General features: G+C 38.8%; 1 protein-coding gene across 4 annotated transcripts in view; it reads right to left on the bottom strand.

The window, feature by feature from the left end:
- Positions 1-14,912, bottom strand: part of MAP4K4 (mitogen-activated protein kinase kinase kinase kinase 4) — a 77,981-nt gene that overhangs the window by 32,193 nt on the left and 30,876 nt on the right. For all 4 annotated transcript variants that reach the window (XM_053455111.1, XM_053455112.1, XM_053455113.1 and 1 more), the window contains exons 3-9: positions 14,784-14,840; positions 6,748-6,873; positions 4,313-4,423; positions 3,111-3,201; positions 2,270-2,400; positions 1,867-1,921; positions 1,535-1,613 (exon numbers count right to left, since the gene is read on the bottom strand). In XM_053455111.1, the coding sequence (XP_053311086.1) occupies positions 1,535-1,613; positions 1,867-1,921; positions 2,270-2,400; positions 3,111-3,201; positions 4,313-4,423; positions 6,748-6,873; positions 14,784-14,840 (650 nt within the window). The remainder of the gene's footprint in view (positions 1-1,534; positions 1,614-1,866; positions 1,922-2,269; positions 2,401-3,110; positions 3,202-4,312; positions 4,424-6,747; positions 6,874-14,783; positions 14,841-14,912) is intronic.

The raw sequence follows: 14,912 nt of genomic DNA, 5'->3' as shown, positions 1-14,912 counted from the left end.
CTATGGCTTCTATTCAACATCTTCTCAAAAAAGCATCGCTGCCGCAAAGAAGAATGCCAAAGTTGCCTAAAGCCAGTCTTGTTAGCACTGCTGTTATCCCTCTAGATAAGCAATGATATCACAAATGGCTTTGTATGTAACTGTATAAAACACTCAAAAGTAGACTGGAGAAACAGAAAACAATCGCTAAGTGCACGCATAGGTTAACAGCCACTGAGCCAAATAGATATCTGTACCACCCCCACGGAACCAAAAGCATTTCTGTTGAGGGGTAAAAAAACGTGTGAACTTTTCCTTTAAGCTTCCTCTCGTGAACCCCACCAATCGTGAACACTCTGCAGAGCCTCTTGCCTGCTTAGTAGGCTAACATGCCATTGCGCGGTTCGTTTTAATCGATGCCTAGGGAAAAAATGGACATTACTGCCCATTTAATAGCTTTTCCTAGCTTAGCACTAAAACAAATTGCAGGTATATTAACATACTAGGACATTGCCATTTTTAACTATTTTCATCTTTGTTAAAGCACAAAATAGAACAATTGAATGGAAAATACGCTTAATTAGGTCACACACCAGGAGAACATTCATAGGAACTGAAGCTAAATGGGGGCTTTACTGCGTCTAGAAGGCGAGAAACTGGGGATTAACAGTGAAAAAAAATCTATTGCAGCAATTATGGAAACAAAAGGCAGTTAATCAATCTTATTATAACTGCTATTACTAAAATCATGAAAGGGTTCCACGCCAAATTCCAGCTGCACTAAAAATACACTTTAGAGTCACCAAAGTAATTCCTCTTCTTGATGTTTAGGGTCAAGGTATCACTATAAAACAAACAAAATGAAGAGGGTACGAACTTTCCCATCATAGACATGGAAGACTTTGTGTCTATGCCATCACATTACTTATAACAGCCAAAACACAGCCAAAGCATACAGACTGTTAGACACATAACTAGCAGGAAGGAAGCACTATAAGAGTACGACTGGGACTGATCAAAATAGAATTCTGCATGGATTCTACTCATAATTCATGAGGATTTCCAAAAATAGCACATACATCCAGTATATCAGGTTATGGTGAAGCTTTAGAATGACAGTCTTTGGCTGCTGAGACAAGACAAGGTGAAACAATTACAATTAGTTTCACTTTACTTTGGAGGACGTGAGGAATAATTATTGGCTTAGGCTCTGATCAATTGATTCATAAGCAGCGGTGTGCATACTTTTCATACACTATACATATACACTCCAGGCCAATTATTTATGACACCCCAATCAACCCCCCCCCCCTTCCCTAATACGATCACGTTTTAAGTTATAACCTCTGTCATGTTGATCAGTATTGCTTCAGACCTGATGGAGAAGATAACTCTCGAAAGCTTGTCTTTTAAATATTATGTTAGGCCAATAAAAAAGGTATCACCGCATACTCTGCAATACTCTGTTTTTTGACATTGTGTCTACTGGACTAATACGGCTAAACCCATTTACATTACATACAAATATACACACAAATACACCAATTCAACTTACCATTTCTTAGATTTCAGCCGAGGGGGTGGATTTCTCGGAATAAGGAACAAAGCTCTCATAGGATGCATGTCACAAAGAGCTAAAAAAGGACAAAAAAGAAAAATTGCAAACTTTCATATTACATAACCACAAAAAAATACATAAGAACTCTAATTTGGCATTAATTTAACAACGCATTAATCATCTACCAAGCAATTATATATAATTCTATATCAAACTCACTAGCAAAAATGCTAAAACAATATAAAAATATATTTGACAAACGTATCTCGAGACTTGTAAGATTATCCATCCAACTCAAAAGTAAATGTAAGATATCAAGTAATACTTACGAGGAGCACCTTCTGCCATCTCAATAGCTGTAATGCCACAAGACCAAAGGTCACTCTGTTAAGGAACAGACTCAAAGTTAAAAGGGAGCAAAAACATTTTGGGATTTTTTTTTTTGCAAATTGATGTCAATTTATAATGTAGTGACTTCATAGTTGAGGCTGCTCAAAATTCTTTTTACCTTGGAAAATTAAAAAAGAATTTAAAAAAAGGTAACAAGCATGTTTTTTTTTACCCCTCCCAATTAAATCTACCACAGTTATTAAATCATGAGTCTGAAGACAGAGGTTCCAAATATGCCACCTTCTTACAAGACAATACTGAATGTATCCCTCTTCAACCAAACATTGGGAGATGACAGGACCACTTTATCAACGTGCCACGTGAGTATTAAGTGTGACTCACTCTGTAATCGTAAGTAGCATCTGGGTTTTCGTCGCAGGCAATAACCTCAGGAGCCATCCAGTAAGGAGTACCAATAAATGTATTCCTCCTCCCCACAGTTCTGTCCAGCTGTGCGCTGACCCCGAAATCCACTGCAGGGAATGACATGAACAGAACAAGGTAAGAACTTCCAGTACATGCCTAATTAAAGACTGCCTGGTCAGCAGAGCAAATCTATATGCTGTAAAGTTTTTAGCAAGAATATATATGCTGGCATGAAATCAATACAGTCTTACACTAAAAGACAAGGGCATAGTTGCATGTACACGAAACATAACATGATAGGGTATGGTGCTTGTGTCAGTATAGTAATTTAATGGCATTAATAGCAACCAAATAATATCATTAGGCTACTAAATTCAACCAAGGTAGTTTCTTTTGTTACCCTGTATAATATAGTTCAGTAAAACAATGATCCAAAAGGACATTTAATATCTAGAAAGTTGCATTTAGAACAGCTAGAATAAGCCTCCGTAACAGTGTGACTCCACAGGCTTTCACACCAGAGCACGATTATTGAAATGGACCAGGAAAGCGCGTGTGTGTGTGTGTGTGTGTGTAGCAATGCGTCTATGGACAAAGGTCCATCTGCTGCATCAGGAAATGTGTCAACTATGAAGTGTTTGCTATTTTTACTACATAGGAGAGTTAGTATACAAAAAATACTACATCAAGCTTAAAGAAATCTTCTTTGATTCAACCTTTTCCTAAGTAGGTAGTTGCAAACAAGTGTTACAAGGATTGCAACCTCAATAGCACATGGTCCAGGGAAAAATCTAATTTATATAGTGCCATCACTTACCAAGCTTCACCTCTGCGTTCTCAGTCAGCAGAACGTTCTGCCCTTTGATATCTCTGTGAATCACGTGATGCGCGTGGAGGTGCGCCAAGCCCTGAAACCAGAGTAGGTTACAACAAAGTTTATCAATTGCTTAACCAAAAAAACCTATAGCCCTGATGGAGCATCACGGTAACAAAGGGAGCCAACGGCTCCCAGTACCGGCTCCTCACCAAATAGAACTTAATACATATTTTGGGCCCCTGCTTGGCTACAGAAGGGTGCTGAGGCGGGTGCCTGGATGTACCATAGTGCTCGAGACAGTGTGTATGGTGTTGGCATGTGTGACTAAGGTGTTGGCATGTGTGACTAAGGTGTTGGCATAGCGTGTGTGTGTAACAAATTATTTGGCAATTTAATATCAGTTAACAACTTACTGATGTACTAATAATGTAATCATGTATCTATTAAATGGATTATTGTTTTCATTAACTATCTATCAAGATCACCATAAATGGATCACCAAAAATATATTTGCCAAATTTTAATTCTATTGATCAATAAAACTTTTTCTAATTATTAAATATATTTTGTGAGATAAAAATTATCTTTAGAATGGGACTTTCTTTTTTTAAATATATATATATAATCACAGGGACTTATGATGGTGGAGCATCATCTTTGAAGAGAGAGGGAACATATGCCCAAAACTTTAAATAACTGCAAATAAAAAATGTAGGAGCCAGGTTTTCTCTCTCAATCATGTTTTTGTCTTGCTCCTAGATCCAAACCAAATGCACCAACCGTTGGTATAGGTTAAGACAAAGAACGGTCATGATTACTTTATATAGAACACACAATGAAAGACTTGTATGCATTTTATAAATCATATGTTCATTACAAATTTATGTTGTGGATTCAATAATGCAACTTGTAGGAGTAATTGTAGGAGTAATTGTGAATGTGGTGCACACGAATGTGCACCATAAGTTGTTGGATAGAGCTTTGTGTCTGGCCAATTCCCTAATGACTGAAGTTCTGTATTAGTGAAATTATCCCTTCTGCTGGATAGCCCTGTGATGCCAACACCTTGCCGTTTGTTTCTGCAGCAAGGGGATTTCCATTTCATAAAAAGGATACCTGCCATGACATAGCTGATTAATAATTCATTGAAAAATTCCCAGCAATATATTGAATCCTGCAGACAGAGCGTTATTTTCTCTTACCCTAAGTATCTCACGGGAAATATAAGCAATCCAGTCTTCTTTCAGAGTATTCCCCTTTGTATTCTTCACTAGGTCAGTAATCGAGCCAGCACCACAGAACTCCATCACAAGCTGTAAAAAGTAAAAACCAATGTAAGCAACTCTAGGAACACGACAACAGCTGAATTCCACTTATTACATGGCAGAACAGAGACAAATCTCTAAACCTTTGATGGATATAATCTAGATGGTTCAAGAGAAGCGTAAACATTGTCTGGAAAAGAGCTCTAAAAATGTTGGCTCATGTTGTGAATAGCGACCCAACAAGTGTCTGGGTCTTCCTTCCTTCGCATGCTATTAAGGAAAATGATACAGGCTAGAGGCAGAGAGGGATCGGGATGGAAGGCAAAATGGCGCATGGCGCAGTGGTGGGAGTGGGTGGAGACAGACCACTCACAAGCAGAGCATTGCAAGGAGGACAAGTACAAGATGTTATTTCAACAGGAACTAAATATGCACAAATGTATGCATTTGCATGAAGACTGGAAAAATTAAACTTTTTTTTTTTTTTTTTATTATGTATTGTATGACAAGATGTCAAAACGTTTTCACTTAAAGTTTATAAGGAAGAAAAAAAAATGTATGGCTGAAAAGTACTGACATAACCATACCCATAAAATATCCTGACCTCCTAGAACAGACATCCAATGAGGAATTCACCGTGGGATTTGGGTTCCAAACAGAGATTGTCACTTGAGAATTATTCACTGTAAATACCGTATTTCACTTAAATCATTTTCCTAACTTCATTTTATTCCGAAGGGAACACTGCAGCTAATTTTTTCCTTGAAGCAAGTTAACTAAGGATGAATGTCTAACATTTAGTTGAAGAGTATCCTTTAATCTACCCTCAAATGATTATCTCCAGTAGGTTCTTCCCAAAATAGATGTGTGTCATCTGACCTTCAGGTGCTACCTGCTTTTAAGTGCATGCCCGTCGGTTTAGTGTAAGTGAAACATAGGTGACATAGCAAAGTGTCTTCTGCACAATGTACTGCATGCAGCTTCTCAGAGCCCAGTCCTGGCATCAGTGAATAACTACTGCAGCAGTATGACATCCTTCATCTCTAGTATCAACAAGTCATAAGGAATGTAAATAACACTCCAGAAATCCACAGGCTGATTAAGCTCCATTTCTACATACATAGGGGGAGTTTGGGTAGTGGAAGATAATTTATTCTTTTGTATCCGAAGACTTCTTGACATGGCATCTTTCTCCAATCCAGACATGTAAAGAATACATGGTTGGTCTCCTGGGTACACTTTGACAGCCAAGTAAGCCATATGTGGTTGGAATCCTTAATTAATTTTTTTCATCATATTGCAACATTGGGGCAGAGGCCGACTAGTACCATCACTACTATGCTCCTTTGTCTGATCACAAGTATTTCTCCTTTTTTCCCTCTTATATCCTCTGTCTTCCCCTCCCATTAAAGTTAGTCAGACACAAGGGCCAGATACTGTGGCCCCATGGCAAATACTTTTTAAGCCATTTAAGCTAAAGCGCACTTCCCACAATACAGTACGGGATTACTGTAGTCCCCTGTCTTTTGTAGTCGAGCAGTGCCAGGAAGCACCAAAGTGTAAATGGGCCACTGAACAGCAGTACACCAGTACTTTTAGGACATAGAATAAAGATCCAAAAAAAACCAAAAAAAAAAACTTTAAAAGGCAATTTCAAAAAGCGTCCATGTCTTTGAAGATAGAGCTGTTCTAGTGGCCTTGGAATTTTCATAAACTGGCATACACTATATGAACAAAAGTATTGGAACACCTGACCATTACACAAACAGGGGGAACAGTTTGGGGAAGACCCTTTTTAATTTCAGCATGACTGTCCCCCAGTGCACAAAGCAGTGTCCATAAAAGACATTGTTCCCACAGAAATTCTCCAAAATCTTGTGGAAAGCCTTTCCAGAAGAGTGGAAGCTGAAACAGCTGTAATTAAGGAAAAGTTAAATATTAATGTATGTATTTAGAATACAATGTCATGAAAGTCCCCGTTTCTGTAATGGTCAGGTGTCCCAATACTTTTGTCCATATAATATATGTTACGAGACTGGACTCTTAGTCTCAGGCTGTGGAGAACACTCCTGATTAATGAGATCATTTCTTTTGGGTTCACCACTTTGCAATTAATGGTGTGCCAGGTCCTAACAGGACCAGTGACATACCTGGTACCTCATCCATTAAAATTGCTCGTGTGGCTGTGATATGTATTTAATTATTTTTTACTTGAAGAATGCATATTAAACTACTTACAGAATATTTTAATGTGCATTCTTCTTTGGTGGTGGTGTTGAGGCGTTTAAACTCCCCCTTTAAGTAATGGATGTCAGAGTTCGAAAAAGGAAAGGAAAAACAATGAACGAAAGGAATTGGGTTAATGTGCTTACCCAAAGTTGGTCATCATGGCCCGGAGGGCTCTTCTTTATGAAAGCACCATAATAAGTAGCAATGTTTCGGTGATGAGAATATTTTTTCAGCATATTGATTTCCAGTTTTATTTCCTCTTCTTCATCCTTGATGGAGGGGAAAGGTAACAGATCAGAACTGATTAATATTGTCACAAAAGAAGAGTACCATAACATTACAAAGCTTTATGAGAGGATCTCTTTTGAAACCAAGGTCCCACACCTAATGTGCACCGAGGTCTTATAAGAACTGCCTGAAAGTCTTGGGCAAGTCACTATTGAAGCTGGCTGATGACAGTTATAGAGCGTAAGCTCAATGGCAAGCAAGAGCGGTGTGCAGTTGAGCACATCTCCTGCAAGCCAAGGAGCTGATGGACAGGCAAGGAGAGCAAATGCATACCTAGGATTCTGATGAACGCCCCCATGGCCTGGAATTTGACAAAAATGATTTAAAAGGGGACACTAGGCACCATATGCACTAAAGCGGCTGGAGATCACCTTTCCATATTGTTAAGTCTACAATGTAACACATGCGTATGAAGAAGAGCATTCTGCTAAGATGTGGCAAATGTGTTGCAATCACCATGATATGCTCCTGCTAATCGCCTCTCATAATACCTTCAGAAGCACAGTACTGGCAAGTACTAGTCTCACTAAGCTGAAGCCACACAAAGCTTCTTTATCACTTTAAGGGAAACAAAGACGTTGTTAAAAACTGTATTAAAGTTAACATTCAAGAAAGACTCCTTGTAAATAAATAAAGTTACAAAAATGACTGACAGATATAAGGGCATATCAAATATTAAGTTATACTGAGACTTTAATATTTATTTAAAATTTGTTTACTAAAAGTGTATTAAAATAAGTCAAACATTATGTATGAAACCACTTCAACAAAAAAGTTTAACAAAGAGCATCTAAAGAGATTGTTGGTGAACAAGTTTAACCCCATAAGTGCCTGCAAACCGTTTCAGAACATGCTGCATATCCATTTGGAGGGAAAACTGCTTTATACAGGAGATTACATCGTGCCGAGGACAATTTCTCACTGCAAACCACGAGCGCGGCTACGACATCTCCACTTACCATCAGGTGGAGCCTGTAGGGGGAGATTAGTAGCACCATATGCTCATATTTTTTTTGTTCAGATGACCCCAGAAGCACTATATCCATGTGAAATCCTATCATACTTGTGTCCCCCTGGCTTACTCAAACCATCAAAAGAAAACGCCTTTTTTAACGGAAGCCCTAACAAAATCATGGAATCCGAACCCGGCCAAATGGCTTCAATACGGCTTTACCCTTTATATTTCATTCGAAAGCAGAAGACATAGTTTGTTTTTAATAAAAGTTATGGTCAAGAGAAGTGCACTGGTAAGCAAAACGTATCTGAACGTTAATGCAATCAATAATATACCATAAATTAGATTTTAACGGAGATCTGTTAGAAACGAACAGCGGCCAACTGGATGTCTTACGGTACTTTACTACCCAGTTATCTAAATACACCTCTAAGGAAAAAAAACAATTAAAAAAGATGCCGCAAGGAACGCTATGGACTTATCAAGGAGACGGCACACTCAGTTTAACCTCTAGAGGCGTCAGACTTTCTAGATAAGGATTAGCCATTCAATGCAATCAAGACCTTTTTGGTTGACTTTATTTGTAAAAATATTTGCAATATTTGGATGTAGGAAAGAAAAGCTTTCGTAATATGAGATTCTATCCATGTTACAGAAGCGTTTTCTGCCATATGCTATTGTCACCTGGGAGATAGCCTCTGTATATTAATCCGCCGCCACACAGTACTTTCCGCAGAATCCGACACCATTCCAGGTGTGAGCAGATTACTTCAAGCATTGACCTACTGACTGCATCAACACCATGCATTTAGATTATAGCCGCCCCGCTGAGGTCATGCTGGGATAAAGAGACGCAAGAACTATTCCCTTACCGCAAGAAGCAGACAAAATGATCTGCGGCATGATTGTGGGAATCAACGGTCCTCAGACAAACATTTCCTTGTTCCAGAACATCCATAAAAATGCTGCTTCTATTTGTAATGCCTACAAACGTTAAGGACTAGACAAAGATTTCTGGGAGGCCAATTTAAACTACCTTAGACTTTCTTTTATGTATGGGAAGTCAGCCACACAGAAACACAGAATTGGACGGCAGTTAAGGACCTGTCGGCCCATCTGGTCTGCCCAATTCTCCTGATGTAGAGACAGAGACCTTAATCAGGTCCTTGGTTCAGGATAACTTTATGCATATTAAATTCCCTGACTATATTAGCCTCTATCACTTCTGCTGAGAGGCCGTTCTGGTTATCTACCACTTTCTCGTACATTAGATCTAAGCTTCTGTCCCAGAGACAGACAACACTTTTTAATAGTTTATACGGCTGGAGAATGCAGTTACAACTAAATGTCATTAGGTAAGTATTCAAGCTACAAAGCAATGCATGTTGATACAAATCAGGTACCCCGTGTGTGCTACAAATACACACAACACGCACATTCACCCAGAAAACCTGACTGATCTGAGGCACTCGCTGTGTCATCGGAGGATTTACTCTACCGAGAGGGTGGTAGGCATGTGGAACAGCCTCCCAGTAGAAGTGATATACTAATACAGTGCTTTAAAGTTACTGTGATCAACATGTACACGCTTATGAGTGTACATATACGTATACTTCATTACACCCCATTTATTATGCTAAAAATCCTAATCGATTCATTAGATTTATATTTTGTTCAGATGTGTTAATTATCACGTTATATTTCAATTAACAAGAGCTCTAAACCAAACAGGATTAAACTATTCTAAATCAATGACATGGAAACCCTCAGAAGAGACAGCTTAATCCACCCCCCCCCTTGTGGAAACAGACAGAAAATGTTCCTCCCTTGTCAGCTTGTTAAAAGATTTGTGATGTGAGTTTCAAGTGCTGACTAGGCTTAAAAGTGGCAGGTTGAGACCCATAAAATAAAGCGGCCAAAAAAATCATATTCAAGGGACTCAAGCTGACCAACATCTTCACCTCCTCACCTGTTCTGTAAATCAACTTGTTATGTACTACTTGTTATCTCCTGTCTAGCCATTGTACAGCGCTACAGAATATGATGGTGCTATATAAAACCAATAAATACTAATAATACTTTAATTATATATACACCTAAAAGTCTTGTCACCAGCACCCATGCTCATGAGCCTTAAAGCACAAGTAGACCTTTGCTGTACATCCTATTCAGTTTGACTGTCAACTCACAACAAGGCTCTGCTGGATAATGTTGTGCGCAATGAGAACAGCAGATACCAAATAGCGTTGGATGGGGGCAAAAAGAGAGAGAGGGGGGAAAAGGATAGAAACAAATAAAACTCTGTTTTATATCAATACAACAGTGTAGTAGCTGCTAGAATGATTTAACTTCTGTCCTTGTTTTGTGCCGTGAGGTCAGGTATTATTTTAAAACCTGGAGTGATGCCAACTATGAAATATTCAGGGGACATCCTGAAGGACCTAACTCATCGACCAGTATAGAAAGGTCTTAGCATGCAGTGGATATGCAGCACTGAAGGGACTTCTAGTGGTATAATTTGCATAATATCCTTACAGGAGGTTCAATGGACAACTATTTCTAGCATAGCCTGCTTGGCAGCCTTAAAATTAAGATAGGCATCCAGAACTTGATTTGGCAGCTCCCAACTCAGCAACATTCCAAATCCCTTGCTACGTGAATCCCATTCTCACTCAGCCCCACCACCCTCTTTTCAGCAATGCCGCAGACACCGCGCTCTCTGTGAAATGTTCTGTAAGACTGAAATATCCAGATTATCCTCAACTTTCCTATATAAATACTAGCAGAAACTCCAGTTACCTACTCGCCACAAATCAAACAACTGTTGGCGTTGCCACTTCAAACACAACTACATGTTGATCGCGGCGACATTTTAGGCTTATATACAGTTTATGGCATTTCCAATTAAATTATAATATTAAATGCATAGCCCAAAATATAAAAACCTAACTAGCACTATCATATTCTAGAGGATCTGTAAAATAGGACATAACAGTAGTTCATGGCATAACCGTTTGGATTTACAGATGCAATAACTAAATAGGGGCCTGCCTACACACACTATTGTAATCTGCAAGATAGGAAGCACTGCTCTTTAATTCATTTCAAGTTCTTTATAATACAAAATACAAGATGCAAGCCTCCTGCATGTTTGGACTCCATACTCCTCTACTATTCTGGGTATGCCACTTTTATTAGGATTTATCGGTATGCTTCCATTAGCACAACCACAAATCGAGTTTGATCCCAACCACTGAGCAGCATTCTATTATATTAATCATAAACCATTGGATTCCCCCCCCACACACACTTTGGAAGGTTTTTGTTTTTACTCATCACGGGCCATTTAAGGATGAGGTCACAAATGTAGAAGTTCTAACCTTGACCTCAAGGGAATAGTATTCTCACATCCTCTAGCCAAGAGAATATCCTGAAGCTACATGACTCACCTACTACCACAGAGTTTCACAAACAAAAGCTACTGACTGATAAACGTCAGGCATAGGAAGCATACAGAAACTGGCTGAATTTCTAGGTGCCACAATGGGCGATTACTATCCTCATCTCAGAAGGCAGCAGATGATCGCTGGGCACAACATAGCAATTGAGAACTAAGTTGAAGTAAAGTCCTACTCTGCGAGAGGGGAAGTAAGGTCATGACCATATGAGTTGTGTGTTTGGCCAAACATTGCTTTTCAATAAATCATCCAGTAAGAAAATGCATGAAACCAGCCAGATAACTCAAATGTGGTATTTAACCGCTAGTACAGGAAAGGCAAAGTATGAGTTGTACATGCTGACAAACAACTTACAATTAAAGGAACAGCGGTGCCCAATAATAAATCCTCAATTAAATGGGGTGTTTACATGCTCTGTCTTAAATGTCTTTACAAAGAAGTCAAAACCTCCATATTTGTGATATGGAAAGATCTAATGGAAAACTACCAATGAGTATTTCTGCGTTCTCCCAGTAATATATTGTATCTGCTCCCGGTTAAACCAAGTTTGCCAAAGCAAGATAAAAACTCAATTCAGAAATAGTCTCATAGCCTTCTCAAGAATATTGTTGACATGCTAAACTAAACGAGTGAGATATTAATCATTATTTGTCATATAAGAAATCTGGTGCTAAAAATTTGCTAAATTTGGCACCATTGGGAGAACTATTGGCTGCTATAGCAACTGCACCCTATTTAGAGCTTTGACCTAGAATTGCCAGCCCTGCTCCTCACAAGAGTAGGTTTGCATGGTTGAGTGAAAGCACATCCACATCATTCTTTTTGCAGCAAGGAAACATGCATAGCTAATTCATTCTCTCACGCTACCTAAATGTCAGATATTAGTGTGTGCACTTTTACAGGCGTGGTAGCGTTTGTGCAATAGAAATAATGTACTAACCACTCAAGGAAAAGCCAGACATAAAGAAGGGTGTACAGATAATATAAAACAGAATACCAAGAACAGACCAGTTTGGGTGGGAATCTGTGTCTTCCGGCTATCCTTGGACAAGTATGTGTTGCAGGGGAAATGCAAGTTTGTGGGGAGCACATCACCTTTAATGAAGCCTATAGTGATGAGCTGGCACAGCCCTCATGGTGTAAATAGGTCGGTTGGGGAGATCAAAGCTTCTAGGATACGTCACTGGTGCAAGCAATCCAATGAGCCAGCTGCTGTGACATACCACAATCATCACCAAAAGGGACCTAAACATTTTCAGGATAACCATTCCTTAAATGATTAAACATGGAGTCGCTGGTTAAAGTTTACACCTTTTACTGGGCCAACATAAAAACAAAAATGTAAAGTTACATAAGCCTTTGGGACCTCAGATGTATCTTCTTACGTCTGAAGAAGAAATCTCTGAGGTCCTCAAAGCTTATGTAAATTTACAGCTTTTTCTGTGTAGACCTAATAAAAAAAGGTAATGTTTAAACTGAAAAATAATCATGTGGTTGCTTAAGCAGGGTGGCCATTGCAATGCAGTCCACTTCAAGAGTTCTACATGGTAGTTGCCAAACTGACACATCCAGAAAAGTTGATACCAAGTAGAGTTGGACAAAAGGGCCACTTTTGTAGCAGCAGCCTACCAGGTGTCAGTTTTAAGTTCCCCTTAGTTAAAGATGCTGAGCAGGGCTAACCAACATACACAAAAAAGGTTCCAGCTTGTACTTTTTATGCCAATGGCAGAGATGTTGTGGGCCAAGCATTGCACTTAAGTCTGTGTCACACAGCTATATGAACCTGACCTTCATCAGCCACCACTGACCAGTGATCTAACTTCCACAAAAAAAACCCAAAAATAATAAATGCCAGATTCTTTGACAACAATGGCCAGAAACAAAGGGAAAATTTAATGATTGTATTCTCAGACACTTTAGCAACAGCAGTTTCTAAGATCGTTGACTGAATCCAAAGCTGTCACAAAGCCATATTTTTGCTTTTTATAAAGGACCTAAAAGCAGGTCCAAAAGATTTCAAATTCATGTATTTATAGGATGTCTAGTCAGACCAGAGCTCTCTTATAAACAAAAATCCCACCTTCTCCCTAGGAATGGTGTGACAGCCAGGAAAGCCGAGTCAAACAAAAATAAAGATGGATGGTGACACACTAACACAATAAATACATTTCAACTATTCTGTGGATGGAAGGAAGTATATATCACCATTAACTATGACAAATGAAGCACAGGCCATGCAGGAAGCAATGCTATCCTGCACATGTTCTATGAAATTAAGTTGCTATTTACAGCAATATACACAAGGTACGAAATCTGAAATTTTTGCAGCGTCTAGGAAAGGTTTGTTTTTTTAATACACGGAAACCTAAAAAGTCAAAAAGTGCAATCCTGCATGACATTAAAGGACTCTTCAATACAAAACACAATTCGAAACGGAGAGGTTTATTTTTTTTACATTCCTAATTAAAGATAAACCCGCACACCGTGAAAACGTAATTTATTTATAGCTTTACAAGGCCATCCATAACTCCTTACGTAAGGTGATGCTGTTACCCAAATGACAAGAAGGAATCTTTGACAGAGAGCTTTTATAGAAAATGTAACTTAGACTATAATTTTCCCTACCGAGCAATAAAGGCCCATTTAAATTAGATTTTACTTGTTTTTCAAAGTTACTACTACTTAGAATTTACAATTTCACTAAGGGGATAATGCATGACATTTATGTATTTTAAAGGGTTTTGAGTCATTCGGCACTCTATATCAGTATGTATAACTTAAGGGAAGGCCAAGAATTTCTCCCACACAAAAACCTGCCCTGCCATAAACACATGTACATGCAGTCAGTCATATACTATTTTTGCCCAACAGGGAAATCAAAGCGTGAAGAGATGGGGAGGAGCAGCCCGCTGCATGCAAGCATTTACTATACACTAGTTGGTGTAGCGTAAGGGGGCTGGCGCCTTCTTGCTCGGGGATCATGTAACGTCAAGCAGCCCTATCAGCCCCCATCCATTCGGTTCCTAACATATGCACTGACACACGTGTACACACACTCTCACGCTAACACAAAGTTGCAAACTCCCTCTTAACATAGTGGACGCTAACACACTCACTTGCTCCCTATCTTACCCCCTTACTGTGTAAGCAGCCGTGGTGTTCAAACAACATTGCATTATGTGACCCCAACGCATCTACTCCTCTGCATTTGCTCTCCTGCCCAGCCCATGTCAATCCTAAGGATGGACAGGCACTTAATACAGAACAGAAAAGGCCTATTCAGTATTTATATTTATATTTATATTTATATTTATATATATATATATATATATATATATATATATATATATATATACACATACATACATACATACATACATATATAGTAAATAATATTACTAGCTCTCAATCTGCAGTTCAAAATCACAGCAAAACGCTTTGCTAAGAAGCTGCCGTTTTATATATGCCGGTCACTTACCTCCGTAACATCCATGACTTTAATAGCTGCAAGCTGGCCTGTTTTGACATGCCGACCCTGAAAGAATACAACAGAAGAAAATGGTTTATTGAAGTAAAATAACAAGGGTAAGAAAGATAAACTAGAGGA

This window comes from Spea bombifrons, chromosome 2 (genome assembly GCF_027358695.1).
Source record: "Spea bombifrons isolate aSpeBom1 chromosome 2, aSpeBom1.2.pri, whole genome shotgun sequence".
In the NCBI taxonomy this organism is placed as follows: Eukaryota; Metazoa; Chordata; class Amphibia; order Anura; family Pelobatidae; genus Spea; species Spea bombifrons.
The sequence above is the reverse complement of the archived record's forward strand: the minus strand, read 5'-3'. Positions and strand labels throughout refer to the sequence as shown.